This window comes from Arachis hypogaea, chromosome 12 (genome assembly GCF_003086295.3).
Source record: "Arachis hypogaea cultivar Tifrunner chromosome 12, arahy.Tifrunner.gnm2.J5K5, whole genome shotgun sequence".
NCBI classification, from domain to species: Eukaryota; Viridiplantae; Streptophyta; class Magnoliopsida; order Fabales; family Fabaceae; genus Arachis; species Arachis hypogaea.
In genome coordinates, this window is record NC_092047.1 from 77,189,935 (window position 1) to 77,207,081 (window position 17,147).

Here is a 17,147-nt window from a genome sequence, read left to right on the forward strand (position 1 = left end):
AAAACCGTGACCATAGATATCTTTAGGTCACTCTCCAAAATCGTTACTATAGATCCTTTTATGTCACTCTTTCGTAAAATCGTGACCATAGACTCTTTTAGGTCCCTCTTTAAAACTATGATCATAGATTCCTTTAGGTCACTCACCAAAACTGTGAATATAGACTATTTTAGGTCACCATTTTTCAAAAATATATAACCATAAATCCTTTTAGGTTACTTCCCAAAACTGTAATCATAGACTTTTTTAGGTCATTCTCTAAAATCGTAATTATAGATCCTTTTAAGTTATCTTTTTTTAAAAAACCGTGACCATAAATATTTTTAAGTCATCTCTTAAAACTATGATTATAGACCTTCTATAATCACAATTTTTTACTGTGACAAAAAAAATCGTAGGCACGGACCCAAAATATTGTAGTGATAAAACATGAAAGTGTTTAGATGTATACTGTTTTAGATATGTTGTCATGTATTATGTATCCGATAGTAATAATTCTCACTCCCAAAACCAGAAAGAGAGTGTGTTCTTCAAGAAAACAAATTAGCACACACAGCAAGCACTTCTATATGACTATATATATATATATATATCTCTGCATGTGTATACTAGAGTAATGTGAAGGACCAAAACATATGAAATGAACTTGGTGAGTTTTCAACCCATCTCAAGGTTTCAGCAATTGACACACCATATTTGATATCTTCTAGTCATAGAATGGCCTTTTATGCTCTGGAATCTCTGCTGATAGTTGCACCATTACAATAGGAAACACCTTATTTCCGAGACTCGCTCTTGTTGGAGCATGTGTCCAAATACCCTGTTCTTAGCCGTGGCGTGCTCATAGATCTCGCCTTCGCTTTGCTGGATTCAGTCACGGCCATGTAAGTTGGAAGGACCGGAGAATTCGGTAGGGAGATCTCAATAGCTCCAACCGAACATCTTTTTGTATGCGAAAATGATCTCCGGGGAATCGAAATTTGCGGGCTGAGTCCTTGATGTGCTTCTCTTCTTGTAATAAAGTTCGAGGGATGATCTTGTTTATGGTGGTATGTATTCGAGTCAACGGCTTCCTTATTTAGCCATTGGCCTAAGGTGCGGATTCTCTCGTTTCCATATTCCCTGTTGTGAACAGATTCTTCACTCATTTGGGGAAGTTTTCTTTCCTAGAGAAGGCATTGCATGTAGTTTATCAGATGAATGACATGATAAGAATAGTATTAAATAAAAAAATGTTTGGAAGACAATAAAAGATTAGCTAAAGTAATTTAAAATTATCTTGTTTAGTATTTATTAATTATTGTTATAATTAATAAATATTAAATAAAATAAGTTTGAGTTTTATTTTTTGTCTTCTTAACATTATTTAAAAAAAAAAAGGAAGACCAATATCTCATTATTTTTGTTACTATTATTGTATACAAAATAATTATGTTATGCGTATACTAAAATTCAGACACTAAATATATCAATTATCCATATATATATTGAAATATAAAATACATATTAAAAATGAATTAAATGATACATGTATTTATAAAATAATATATAATAACTGATTTGGTAATTGATATTTTTTGTGCGTATATAGTATTTTTAAAAAAAATTAAAACAATAATAGTTTAATTTCTATGTATTGTCAATACTAAAAAGAGTTTATATTCCTATCTAATTAGAATACTATAATGTAAGTAAAAATAGTCTACTACCACACCCAATATCTCAAAGAAAATTACTTTTGTCTATGGTGCAGAGCACTTGATTGATGTTGGTATAAAAAATATTACAAAGGAGGTGCATAACAAGTAAACTCAATAGAAAATTTGAAAAGAAATAAAGAAAAACTTGGGGAATGTTTGTGATTTCGTTTTTTATTTCCTTTGTGTTTAAAATTGTGTAGTAAACTTGTTCTCACTTTGTGATTTTATTAGTTTCATTCTTTTGGTTTTTTTTTTTTTTTTGTTGACTAACAATGCTACCATTTTATGTTAAATCTTAAATCAAACGAGATTACCCTTTGTGAAAAGGAATATTGCTTCATGCGTTCTCTTTTGGCAGCGGCCTCTTGCTTTCTCAACCATGTGGCTTCAATATCTTCTCTTGACTGCAACCTAGAATCCCAACTTATTGGACTATGTCTATGCCCTTCTGGCTGTAGCTATATTCATGAGATAATAAAAACAAAGAAATTGGTCACAATATGCACACTTTTTCTAGAGATGCTAGATGTACTAAACTGGCAATTTAAGGAAGCACTAAGAGATCAGAGTGAAATTGAAACTCAAATCAACGTAGAATCTGCATTTTCCACACTTTATCTATAAACTATGTTACATTACATACCTTCAATTCTTTTTCATGTAACTTGTTCTTTTGCTTTGCAAAAGAAATTATCTGGTCTTTTCTGTAGCTTTCTTCAATTTGGCTGATTGTTTCCGGGATTTTAACTGCACTGGTGGCCGAATTCTTCAAAGCCCTGGACACTCGACGTCTCACTGCTTGACCACGAATGAGAGCTTGCAGTTTTGTCACTCCCTTCAGTCCTCTTAATGCTTTCCTTGCCTGTTTTGATTGAGTTTAGAGCATAGTTACATGAATTTACCGATTATGTCACGTATCGCGTTCCATACCGGGACGCCATGGACATACTTCCCACAAAATATGTGATATATTGCTTTGAGAAAATGCTTAGTTTGGTTCTGAAGTTACACTCGAGTCTCAATTTAGTCATTGAAGATTTAATTGTCTCAATTTAGTCCCTAAACTTTTGCAATTGACTCTGTGATTGAAACCACCGCAGGACTAACGTGATTAAAATTTGAAAAGTTTAGGGACTAAATTGAGGCAATTGAAACTTCAAGGACTAAATTGAAGTTCGAGTGTAACTTCAGGTATTTTCTCTATTGCTTTCCATGTAACTATGGTTTAGAGCATAAGCCCTTATGAAATCATCTATAGTTTGATTACTTTGACTTTTAATACATTTGACAATAAATAGATAATCAAATTGATCCAAAATAGAATTGGCAACATAAGTTCCAGCGAACATCACAGTTAATCAAGAGGAATTACATGATGATAGTTACAGTATCAAGTTATATATGATTTGACACCAGAACTTCATATAGTCATAATTCTAAATTTGGAAGCAAAAGCCTGCTTAGTTTCTAGTACATCATTCAGAACATAGAAATTATTCAAGTATATATCTACATTAAATTTAGACTATTTGTACTCTGTAGTCTAGAAAATGCACTTATGTGAACCGTGAAGAAAAGCATAGGAGATTAAATGTTTGGAAACTCACGAGATGTGCGCGGTAAGCGCTTTGAATCTTGATGGCGGCGAGGCTCCGATCACCTTTGGCCAAGAACGAATAAGAGCAAGAACCACCAGTGAGCTTGACAACCTCGGCAGCAGCATGTGCAGCCGCAACTGCAGCCTCGGCTGCAGCTGCAGTTGCAATTGCCACTGTCAATGCATGCTTTCTTTGCTCTGCACTTGCTTCAATCAATGCTCTTCTTGGAGCAGTGATTTTTGGGTACTGTTGTTTCCCCTTTAGCCTTCCAAGTCCCCATCCCCATTTCTTTGGTTTCTGAGACCCAAAAGAGAAAAAGAAAAGAATATTAAACGAAAATGATTGTAAAATACATCAAAGTTCTTGGCAAGTTCTTACTTTGTTGTTTGACTCAGATGTGAATAACCTCTTCACCCACCCAAACCAGCTATTCTGTTTTGCCATGAAGATTTGTGACATCATTCAAGCAAAATTCTCCATTCACCTTTCTATGTTCTTAATTAGAACACATATTATTGCTACACCAAGCAAAATTAAGTAATGGTTACAATAATATATAAACATGATTTAGTAATTATTAAGAGATAATTACATGGTTACTTCCATGTTCAGCAATTATCATTTGCTGGCTTATTAGGATTACAAACATATAACATGTAACATGTACGTATGTAACAGAAGAGCATTAAAAAGAAAAGAAAGACACAGAAAACACATGTCTAAAGAATAATCACATCTAACAGTATAACAAGTAACAAAGCAGAATAAGCTACTTCTAGAAACTAACCTTTCATAAAGGAATAACCTATGTTGTTGCATGAAGAATGGTAGTTGTAAGAAAAAGAAGCCCCTTAGACATGGATACCCTTAATGCTACTTCAAGCTTTTTCAACTTTTTGCTTATGGTTCCCCTGGTGGGATCATTCCTCCTTTGGTCGTGTCATCACAATTTGTACCTATAACTTTCTATCAATGTGTTTGAACTTTGAACATTGAACATTGAGTACCATCAATAATAATATTGGAGTAATATATTTATTTTCTTTAACATAAAAAATTTAGACAAGTCTGATACTCATCAGACTACTAAGACTAAAGCATGTTTCTCAGGCTCAATGAATACTCGATATCTTTAGTTTAAAGTTGCAAAATTACTAAATTTTATATTTTTATGAAATATATTTTGAAATATTTATGGTATTAGTTAACAAAGATATGTTCTAAATACCCATTAAAATTAGAGTAAACGCCTAATTTTTTTTTAATTTTTAAATCGGACATTTTGATTCTCAACAGATTTTTATTATTATACAAGTCTTTGAGATAGATTAATCTCTTTATGAACATGACAAATTTATTTTATAATAATATTTGATGAGATCTAATTGTCTTATAATAAAATGTATTTGTTCAATACATATATTAAATATTTTATTATAAATGATAATGAGATCAAACTATCTCACAAAAATAAAAAACTTTTAAAATAATAAAAAATTTATTAAAAATTAAAATATCTAATTTAGAATTCGTTTAAAACTAATTTGAGTATATACTCTTAAAATGACTTTTTTAAAAAAAATATATAAAAAGTTAATGAACTTAAATCTTTAATATATATTATTATATTTATTAAAAACAAAATATAAATTTTTCATTAATAATAATCTTAACTTATATTTTAAAATCACACATTCACACGTTAACAAAATTCTTATATGTGGACTTTTATTGTCATCAATTACAATGATATATGGTCATAATGAAATGAGAGTAGGGAAGCGAGAAATGCATTGGGAAAGGTATAAGGAAGAGTATTGTAATGATGAGGCCAATGGGAGTTAGCCTACAAAGGTGACTAAAGAAGCCGAATTCCATTCAACGCATTTTGGCTCTGGGGACCCCTCATGTCTCTCTTGCTCTTTCAACTATCAATTAAACAACTGCATGCTATGGTCCATTTCCATTGCAAGTGTCAGGTTCCTTGAATCTTTACCAAAATGACCTTTTGGTTTTTCTACATTTCGTTCCGTCCAAAAGAGGCAGGGGAACTGGCATTGATCATTTGAATAATTTGTTGTTTCATCTCAAAAAGCTGCAGCTTTCTTTATGAATTAAATTTTGATGTTGTAAAGTATTTCTAGTTTTTCTAAGAAGTTAGAATTTAATTTTAATTACGTAAAACAATTTTACATCGTACATCTAATTTTTTTAATTATAGTAATCTTATGAATTGTCGTTCAAAAGAAGGATGTGATTATACGAATTTGTTACACGGTTCGGACTAAGTATGAAAATTAAACTCTTTTTCTTATTCCTATCCTACCCTTCAAATGTTGAGTTTTTAGTTAGCTTTGCATGTTCCCGGTAATAACTGGGTTTTGGCTAAGGGCTACACAGCAGAGTTGCTGTTCGTGCAGAGACCACATATACGAGTAAGCACATTATCCTATTGGCATTGGCATTGATTTCAAGATAGAAGGGAAAATTCTTCATGTTAAATTCAAGAAATAAATAATAGTGTGAGTGTGACATATCCATAGACAACGCCGAATTCATCTTGCCCCAAAGTCAGCATACCAATAAATATCCGAACCACCATGGCTTCCGTTTAATACACAGACCGTAAATTTAGTTTGAAAACGTCACTGGCTGAGTCCCTCTTGCATAGAAATTATTTGATGTTATTTTAAAAAGAAAGATGAAATTATTGTCATACTACACCTTGATTACTCAATTATTATCTCCAACTGTGCCGTCGTAAATTATTTGTCATTTTAAAATTTTGCTCTATTAAAAAATTAATGTTAAAAAATAAAAATATTATGTTGTTTTGGACCCAACCTTCCAGACTATGTTTTGAACATGAACCTATGTCTGGACTCAAACAAGAGGCGACTAGCCCCTGAGTCCAGGGTGGAATCCGCGACCGTGGAATCTCAAGAGTTAATAATCTTCGGGAGAGAAATCACCAGGAATCTCACCAAATCCGGAATTTCATGGCATCGCTCTCCTACGGCATAAATAGGGGCCCTAAAAGCTTCGTACACACTAATCCTAATCTTTTTACTTTTTGTCTACTCGTTAATTTAGGCGTCGGAGTTAGAATTCGCAATATATACTCTACTCGTAAGTACTTAATGTGAACCAACCTGTTCAGGTAGAATTTTCTATCCGATCCACTGGGAATAAAGTAGGATGCAGTGTGAGGTTGCTTGTGGATAGAGTAGGGTACAGATTCATGATATATTCTATCTTACTATATCCGCATCTCTAATATATTATATAATATATATATGTAAAGTTATGTATATAGTGAAAAAAGTAAGTGTTGAATTCACAATATTTTTTTTATAAAAATTTAAAATAACTACTAAACTAATTAATAATCATATTATTTGTAATTTTATGTTAGATTTCTTTAAGATTTTATTGTTATTAATTTTAATTTGAACTTAATTTTTTATTTTTTATTTTATTAATATGTATAAAATTTAGAATGGTTGAATTTTATATTTATTTAAATTTTTTTTATTTTTTTGTGAGTAGAGTCAGATAGGGTAGGGTTTAGAACTTTAAGGTGCGAGTAAAGTTAGGGTTAAAAAATTCTTAAGATAAGATAGAATTTTAAAAAAAATTTCAATCCATAAGTAGAATTAGGATAAAGTCCAAACCCTATCCTACCCTACCCATTACCAACCCTAATCAGAGTGTTATTGTAGGTATATCTCCCGTCGTCTTTAGTTTAGTCTCTATTATTAGAGTTATCGATCCCAATTTACTAAAATTTCTGTCCAAATAACCCATAAACATATGTGCACATAAAAAATCAATTATTAAATTAGTCACAATATTATATATTGATGCAGTATGTGGTACTTCTTATATATTGGTGACTTACGTGTCCAAAATATATGAACAAATTCAAAAAAGATATATGTCACATTTAAATAAGAAAGGTGAGACTTTGACCTTTATAATGATGATAATTCCACTAGAACATGAGAAAATCGTTGGAGAGAAATATTTTAAATTCGATAAGTGAAAAGAAGGCACAACAAAAGAGAAAGAAGAGGGCGGAACTACATAAAATTTGGGAAAGGGCCAAAATTTAATTTTCGAATATAAAAAGATTAAAATAAAAATTTTAAAAGAGTTAAACTAAAATTACTCATGATTTATAAGAAAAAATTGAAGTTTAGGGGTCATTGTCTCCTTAATACATGAGAGGCACCGCCTCTATGAGGAGGGAGCTGCTCTTGTTGTCCCGTCATGGGGTTCGAAAGAAGAGAGCTCACTAATGGAAGCTGCTGCTAAGAGAGGGATGCAAGGAAGGGAGTTTTCGTCACTGTCATATTTGCTGCCCTTCTTGCTGTTGCCGTCATTATGGATGTTGTCACCTCAGCTTCTGCACTGTGACTACACTATCCCTTGATAAAAAGATGAGAGGATAAAGAAGAAGATAAGGATTGAAAGTGAATAAAAATATAAAATAAAAGTGATAGATTGAAATTGAATCAAAATGAATCACTCAACATTTTATCTAGTTTTTTGATATAATAGAAAAGGAATTCACTTAACATAATTTATCCACATCATGTGATAAATTGAAATTGAACAAAAAAAAATCACTCTATTTTCTATTTAATTTTTTAATACAACAAAAAATAGACTCATTTAACTTCACTTATCCCAACCGTAATTTTATTATAAAACTAGAAGTGTTTTTTCATATTCCTGATATCTCTATAACGGCTACAATAATTTAAAAAATATTTATATACCTCAAATTGAATTAAAATAAAAATCTTAAGTTTACTAATGTAAAGTCTAATTTATTAATTAAATAAATAAAAATAAAAATAAAATACATAAAGTTAAATCAAATATTTTAACATTTTAAAATATAAACTAATAATTACAAAATAATACTTGAACTCTTTGTACCATTATTGGAAGCACCTATTGTCGTTGCTACCTTGTTGTGGTGCTTCTGCCTTTGCTCTGCCCTTTCTGTCGCAACTGTTGCACTCACCGCCGCTGTAGTCACTGTCGCCTCCTCTAAAATGAGCCAGAACCACCGTTTTGCTCCGAGAAAAATGTTCTTTGTCAAAATTATGAAATTACCATTGCAGTTAAAATGAAAAACTTACTACATTTTGCTTTAACATAATCTTGCTCTACGTTTCAATCACACGCTTCCAATCACAATTATCTATGGCATATGTCATGACACTACCCGTAGGTCGACTTCTGGCCACAGTTAGTCACCTATTTTTAGGTCATTAGAAAATTCGCTTTGTATTCTTTCATATATTTTTAATATATATTTTATATTTTAATATGTATTTTATATATATAATTGATTTGTGACTGATTTAATTTTTAGTATATATATAAATATAATATAATTTATCAAAAAAGTCACTTCAAAATAAAAGCTTTACAAAATTTTAGAATTTTTCATTTCAATAGATAATTTTATGGAGATAATTTTTTTAAAATCTTATCTTTATTATAAATGGTTCTTTTAGTAAGAGTTATTTTATTGAGGAGTTCTAATTGTCAAGAGGCCAAATAAACTATTCTTAAATATAGCCCTTCAGATGTCATATCTCTAAGGACGACGTATTACAAGATTGTATCTTATAGCTTGGCCAAACTTAATGCTGTTTTAAGCAGAATTGTTCTAAATAACTAATCATAGTAGTATAGTTATCTTAGTATCTTATACTAGTTACCATTAAAGTTTTTAAAATAACAGAAAATTTGGGAGGAAAGTAGTGCCTATCTGGTTTTTGTATTCAAATTTGGTCCCAATATTTGGTATAGTACTTGATGAGATCACGTTCCTTGACTTATTCAAATCAAAATTGTGAAATTAGTCTCAGTCTCTCTACTGTGGTCCATTAACACATGGGGAACAAAGACGAGGTGACTTTAGAGCTGTTTATTGACAATAAAAGTCATCAATGCATAGAATTTTACCAATTAAACCTTTTTTTTTTTTCGCCTTTTCTATCTATGGGATTTCTTGCAAAACTGAGGGGAAAAAAAAAAGACTCATTCTGTTTCAATGTCCCAACAACTTGTTCATTATTAGGGGAATAAAGGTCCAGCAAATTAAAACTCCGCTTTATTATAATTGAACCTGAAATTTTTAAAAGCAATCCTTCAATTAATTCAATCGCTTCCTTCATACTTAAACTTCGTGGATTATATATTATTTTATAATAACAACAATATCTAGCTAGTAATATCCGCAACTTTATCATTTATGCTATAATGATTATGTAGCATTGTTCAATGTACTCTCTATTCTTGCGTAGTTGAATTAGGTGTGTGTTTGGATTACAGATAAAATTGATTTTGTAAAATTGATTTTGATAAAAAATAAGTTTGGGTTAACGTGATTTATGTTTGGTAATTTTTATATTAAAATTGATTGTAGTAAAATAAATGTTGTTTAAGTTATATTACTCAAAATCACTTTTAGATAAAAAAAATTACTAAAAAAATATCAATTTAAATAATTTTTTTATATATATACAAAATCAGAACACTAACAAAAATAATATAAAAAATATTTATCATATAAATAAAATAAATACAATAAAAAATATAAAAGAGTGTACTATAAATTTTATAATGTCAAACAAAAAAAATATTCCATATTTTTTCTAATACGGTTAGTATTCTTTAATTTAGTATTATTTTAGAATATAAATTTTCATTATTTATGATTTTATTGTTACTTATAATTAATTTTTTATTTATTTTATCCTTTTTTATAGGATCATAATTTATATTATACAAAATTTTGATAATAAACGTAATATATAATAATTACAATTACAAATTTTACAAAGTTAAAATAAAAAATAAAAAATAATACAAAACAAAAATAGAGTACATCAAAGAATAAAAAAATTATACAGATAAAAAATAATAAAAATTTCATAAAATCAACAACATATATCATATGAACAAAAAAATACAATAAAAAATAAATAAATTATATAAATAAAATTAAATAAAAAAATTTTATACACAACATAAAGTAAAGGATAGAAAAAAAATTCATATGAACAAAAAATAATAAAAATATCATATAAAAAAGTCAACAACATTTGTCATATGAATAAAAGAAATATAATAAAATAAATAAAAAATCATATGAACAAAGCCAAACAAAAATTAAAAAAAAATATTTCATAAAAAATATACATATAAAAAATAGTATAGTAAATGATAAAAAAAACTCATAAAAATATAACATGAGAAATCAGAACACTACACAAATAATATAAAAATATTTATTATATAAATAAAAAATATAAATAAAAAATTTAATAAAAAATATAAAAATTAAAATATAAAAATGAGTACTAAAAATAATAAAAAAATTAAAATATTTAATTTGCTAGTGATTAAAACAAATCTAAACTATTTTAATGAAAAAAAAATTGGAACGAAGAACTATGAAGAAGTAGGAAGAAGTAGGAAGAACTACAAAGAATTATTGTGAAGGTAATAGTTATTGATATCTTTTTCATTGAAGAAAATGAATGGTAGGGTTGGTAAAAAAGAAATAAAATTTTCACCTAATTTTTCAAAGGTAATAAGCAACCATGAACGTAAAATGCAGAAGCTATAAATTTTAGCTTCTCCTGAACGTGGTTTCAGAGGCAGAATCAATTCTGCGTTTAGAAAGAAAAAATTGCCAAACAAAAAAGTGAAACTTTCAAGAAGTTCGAACGTGCTTTTCTCCTCCCCAATGCGTTTGCCAAACACACCCTAAGTATAACTCGTCTACTTCAACGGTCGTCTTTGAACTTTCTCTTTTGAGTTTGAGCTTGTTGTTTGAGTGTCCGAGCGTTTGTCCAGAGAGTATGCCTTGATGTAGAGAGAACAAAGTGGAGGAATACCTACAAAAGACACTCCAATATTTAAGTTAGTTCAATGTATTTAGAAAAATCATGTCTTGATAAAAACGTCTTACCTTTTTTATATGCGAAGTCAGTTTTGGCAATTGTATTTTCAGAATTTATTTACATAAAAAAAGATTGATATCATATCAGGACGTTATGATATTTGTTTTATGTATGACACCAAATTATAATCGTTAGAGCAAGTCATAATGTGAGGCCGAATTATAATGCTCTATCCGAACTATAACGCCTGAGACTGAATTATGACATTTGATTTTATAATAGCCATATCACTGTCTATATCATATTTACTCGTTTGTGAAAGACAAATTATTTAGCTATGATGCATTTAAACTGGCCTTAGTTTAAATATAGATTATGCTTATAATTTATATTTAAGCATTGTGCATAAAATGATCCAATTGCATGGGTCAACTAATGATCACATCTTAGTCAAAAGAAGTTCACGATAAAAGCATGTTGAGTATTAACATAAACACCATACATTACATTCTACCAACTTAGGTTTAAATACTTTTTTCGTTCCTAAAGTTTGGGGTGAAAATCAAATTTATCCCTAACCTTTTTTTGTTATTAAAATCATTCTCAACCTTTACAAACACTTTAAAATCATCCTCTCTTCCATTAACGAATTTTTTCGGACACTTTTACTCCTAAAGTCTTTAACGCTTCGTTTTCATTTTCGTGAAAGGTATTCAGTATCTCATTTATATTACACACTTAAAAACTGATGTTTTACCTTCAATGATGCCCTAACAGAGGTTCATCGTTACCTGAGGAGTATCGTTACTGCATTTGGACTGCGTTAGCAAGGGTGTGGAAGGAGGTTTTTCCACTGTTGTCATCTCGATTCAGGTATGTATGCACCATTAGTTTCGATTTTGTGGAGCTTGAATGTAATAATGTTGTAATGGATTCTGTTAGTTTCCTAAAACTGCTAGGGTTTGATTTAAAGTTTTTTGTTTTTTCGTTTTAGGGGATGAAAAGCTTTAATCTGAGTGTCTACCATGGAGGTCAATTTGGATATGATAATGGGACATTGCAGTATATAGGGAGACAAAAGACACTCATTGAAGATGTTGAAAGTGCTTGCTGGTCTGTAGAGTTAAGGCAGTTTAGGTACACAAAGGAGAACATATCAACTCTGTGGTATAAGGATTCAACAACTGAATAGTTAGAGAAAGATCTGAAGTTATTTGCTGCTGATAGAGATGTACTTGAGATGTGTAGAATAGTGAAGCTGAGGAGTCATGTTGAGATGTTTGTGGTGCATGAGGGTGAGGATAGTGATAATTTTCCTGAAGTTGGGTATATTGATGTTGGAGGCAAAACAGAGAAAAATTCTTGGAATCAGTTGGTGGTTTATGAGGGTGAACAAGGTCAATAGGTGGAAAATGATAATGTGGAACAAGTTAATGAAGGAGATAACTTGTACCCAGATGTGGTTGCTGAAAATGCAATCGAACAGTGATGATGACAGCAATGACGAGGAGTTTATTCCATCTGATCTTGAGGTTGACATTGCAGATGATGTTCATTTTACAGATAGTGAAGAGGAATATGATAATGAAAGTGGGTTTGAAGAACTGACAAGTGCTAAGGATGGTGATCGGGTTGATAAAGGCAAAGGGGTTGTGAATGGTGATTTTAGTGACGAGGAAGGCTTCAATAGTGATGAAATGGATTTGGATTATAAAGTTGGTAGTGGTTCAGATAAGGAGGATAGACAAAAGGAAAATAACTATGAAACAAGGAGGTATCCAATTCATAAGGATGTTAAAGGCATGACGAGTTATAAGTGGGAGGTGGGAACTGTATTTGCTTCAAAAGAGGAATTTAAAGACATTGTAACAGCATATGCAGTGCAAACAAGAAGGGGGATCAGGTATGTGATACGTGAATATTTTATACCTTTTTCATAGCAATTTCTAGTTATTTTTTATTATATTTTATTAAGTTTCATTATATTTTAGTGTAAAATCCTATTTGGATGCTACTTTGAGTTGTTTTGGTATTTTTATGATTTCAGATGAATTTCGGGCGAATTTGGCAAAGTTTTGTGCAACAACGAAGAAAGGATAGTAGATACTGTCAATCCTGACCTCCTTACATTTCAACGAGCATAACTTGAGTTACAGAGGTCCAATTGAAACGGTCTAAACAGGTTAGAAAGCCAACTTTTAGAGCTTTCTAACGATATATAATAGTCTATACTTTTCTTCTGGAATCACTGCCAAATCCGACGCTAAACGCTGAACCTGGCATTTAGCACCTAAGAGGGACAAACCAGTACCAAAAACTTCTCCCTGCCGGCGCTGAACGCCAGCAGGGGACCTCAGCATACAAGAATTTTGACCCCCTTTAGAGCATTTAACACCCATTACTGGCATTAAACGCCAGCAGCAGCCCGAATCACTCCTCTTTGTGCCTCTCAAGTGGATTTAGCACTTCTTAGCCTATTTTATTTTTTTTATAATTTTTTATTACAAACAATATCATTTAGTTTTAGAATTCAATATTTTATTTTAGTTTCAAATCAAAAGATTTGATTTAATTTACATTTGATTTTGTTTTGATTTAGTTTGAATTTGAATTCTAGGTTTAGTCTTAGAGGTTTTTATTATAAATAGGGGACTTCCTTCCTCCCCAGAGGACACACTCGATCTCTCCTCTGAGAGGGGGACTCCTCACTTTTGCATTTTCACATTTTTTTCTGTAAGTCACGAGCCACTAAACCCTCTTAGTTAAGGTTAGGACTTAGGAGCCTTGTTTATTTCTATAAATTAAGATTATTATTCTTCTATCGTAATTAACGTTTTGATTCAATTCTAAGGATTGTTTTCGTTCTTAATCTTATGAATTGGGTGGAATGAGAGTATGACCCTTTTCTACTTGAGTTCTTCTGATTCTTGAGAGAGTTATCTCGCTTAAACTACAGCTTGAAAACAGATTCCTCCTAAATTGCTAATTACATGAACTTATTGGGATATGTGACATAAAATCCTGTTAGCTTTGGGTAATTAAGGTTTTTGTGACGTTAAACTAGTTTTCTAAGCTTAACCCTCTAATCGGAATTAAGTGACCACGAGAGTGGCAGTTGATGAAAGTTAGAGGAGGCTAAATCACTAAGAGATTAGGGTTTAGACACTTATAGTTTGCCATAGAATGAATCATTCATTGTTAAAATAGTTAGTAAGACGTTTTAACCCGGAAGGATAAACACCTCCAAAGCCTTAACTATTCTCTCATATAATTTACTTTACTTTTATTATTTGCTTTCATATTTTCTGTGTTTTATAACCCCAAAACATCACATTTTGCTTGCCTAACTAAATTATTCATTCAACCATTGTTGCTCAGTCCATTAATCCTTGTGGGATCGACTCTCACTCAACTGATGTATTACTTGGTACGACTCGGTGCACTTGCCAGTACATTCCAGTGAATCAGAGAGCTACATAGAGGGTGAGTTCATTGAACCACCAATTCAAGAGGTTCTTGATTAAGAGTACACTCCACCCATCACACAACACCCAAGTCTTGAATTCAGAGTGGTGAAGTAAATCAAGGAAAGCACTGAAAAGGGAATTGTGACCAAGGAACAAAAGACCACATCCATGAAATAAAGAAGGTCAACAAAAAGCAATCCAACCCCTACTCCAACAAGCACTGTGAATCAAGTTGATAACAACAAAAGAAAGCTTGTTAGGAGGAATTCAAATCAGAGGGCACTAATCTTCTCCTCTTTTTTCTTGGAGTAATTTCTTTTAACCAACTGGAAGAAGAGGAAGAAAATTCAACAATCAAGTGTCAAGCTAATGACATTAAAGAAGCGCTTGTTGGGAGGCAACCCAACCATAAGTATCCTTTAGTTTATTTCAGTTTTATTTCAGTTTTATTTTAGTTTGATTTCATTTTTTTTATTTCCATAGTTTTCCTAGGTTTAATCTAGTTTGTGATCATGCGCAGTGCTTAGAACAGGGCCAGAAGGACTCAGAGTGAAGAACAGAACGCCATGGAGAAAAACAACTGTGGGCGCTAAATGCCAGGGAGGGAATTTAGCACCAAGAGAGGGAGCTTTGGCTTGGAAGTTTAACGCCCAAAAGGGGGCGTTCCAGAATTACTTTTCGCTTCCCTTAGGGCATTTAACGCCCATTCCTAGTGTTAAATGCCAGAAAAAAGAAAAAAGGGTTTTAAATTCAAATTTTTTCTTCTATCTTCTTTTGTATTATTTTTACTCATCCATGTGCTCTTCATGTCCCTTCCGTTTTCAGTTTTCTTTGCTTGAGGACAAGCAAACTTTTAAGTTTAGTGTTGTAGAGTAAGATCTCGGTTTATATTATCATCAATGGCACCGAATGAAGGTGAATCATCTTCATGGAAGAGCACAGCTTGAGAAGGGAGCAACAGCTACCATAACTGAGGTGGTTAAGTTTCATTATCCCCTACCTTATCTTATCTTCTGTTTTTCTAGTAATTTTTAGCTTATTTCCTGTTTTTCTATTCTAGCTTTTTCATGATCACTAGTAGGATTTTCTTGCTTTCTAGTTTAGTTCTTTATTTTGTTATTTTATATTTATTTTGAAAGGTGTCTCATGTATTGCTCACTAAGCTTAAAGAAAAATCAAAAGAAAAAGAAGTAGTAGAATGCATGAGATTTGAGTTATATATTATGAGTTGAAAAAAATATTATAGATTCTCTGAAATAAGATAAAGATTGATTATTGAAGCAAAAAAAACATAGCAAAAGGAATTGAAAATTAAAGAAAAATCAAAAGAAAAGGTCCAAGGCTTTGAGCATCAATGGGTAGGAGGGTCCAAATTGATCTAAAGCTCAAAAGAGTGGTTTTCCCTAACCATATTCTTGTGGTGTGAAAGTGTCAAGTAAACCTTGAGACTGAACACTTAAAGTCGTGACCCAATGCTGTTACAGAGTATGCCTAAGGCTCTGAGCACAACTGTCAGGGAAAAAAGGCAAAGAAAAATTTGAACCTAAAAGGTTCCCTCAGTTAAGTGCTTGTGGTGTTTATGTATCAAGATAAGCTTGAAAACAAAGCACTTATAGTCACGGCTAGACTCAAAGGTGCAAAGCACCAAGGAAAAACAAAAGCTATGTTCAAGAATCAATTAGAGCCTAAAAAAGAGAATCTATAATATCATCCGAGTTCTAGTTCCAAGGGATGCTGATATTTCTGAGCTTCAAAGGATGGTGAGATGCCAAAGCTATTCAGAAATAGAGTGTCATAAGCCCCATTCTGTAACTAGACCTGAGGTTCATTAACAACTCAAAATCTTAAGCTTTTCTCTTCTTTGGTCCTATATTGTTTTGGTTACTTGAGGACAAGTAACAGTTTAAGTTTGGTGTTGTGATACGTGAATATTTTATACCCCTTTTCATAGCAATTTCTAGTTGTTTTTGATTATATTCTATTAAGTTTCATTATATTTTAGTCCAAAAATCCTATTTGGATGCTACTTTGAGTTGTTTTGGTGTTTTTATGATTTCAGGTGACGATCGGATGAATTTGGTAGAGTTTTGTGCAACAACGAAGAAAGAATAGTAGATACTGTCAACCCTAAACTCCTTTCATTCCAAAGAGCATAACTTGAGCTACAAAGGTCCAATTGACGCGGTCTCAACGACATTAGAAATTCAACTTTCAGAGCTTTCCAATGATATATAATAGTTTATACTTTTCTTCTGGAATCACTGCCAAATCCAGTGCCAAACACCGAGCCTGGCGTTTAGCGCCCAAGAAGGACAAACTAGCGCTAGAAACTTCTCCTTGCCGATGCTGAACGCCAGTAGGGGACCTCAGCATACAGGAATATTAACCCCCTTTGGGGCATTTAACGCCCATTATTGGTGTTAAACGCCAGCGCAGCCCGAATCACTC

General features: G+C 31.6%; 1 protein-coding gene across 2 annotated transcripts; it reads right to left on the reverse strand.

Annotated features, from left to right (window-relative positions):
- Nucleotides 1–451: 451 nt before the first annotated feature.
- On the reverse strand, nucleotides 452–5,131 carry LOC112727554 (protein IQ-DOMAIN 12). 2 transcript variants are annotated; one of them, XM_025777349.3, is made up of 6 exons: nucleotides 4,086–5,131; nucleotides 3,677–3,816; nucleotides 3,308–3,595; nucleotides 2,344–2,562; nucleotides 2,015–2,158; nucleotides 452–1,166 (listed from the first exon to the last, which is right to left on the reverse strand). In XM_025777349.3, the coding sequence occupies exons 2-6, from the start codon at nucleotides 3,758–3,760 to the stop codon at nucleotides 777–779; spliced, it is 1,125 nt and encodes a 374-aa protein (XP_025633134.1). In that variant the 5' UTR covers nucleotides 3,761–3,816; nucleotides 4,086–5,131; the 3' UTR covers nucleotides 452–776. The 2 variants fall into 2 exon arrangements, with proteins under 2 accessions (XP_025633134.1, XP_025633133.1); XM_025777348.3 differs by having other exon boundaries at nucleotides 4,104–4,211.
- Between the last annotated feature and the right edge of the window lie 12,016 nt (nucleotides 5,132–17,147).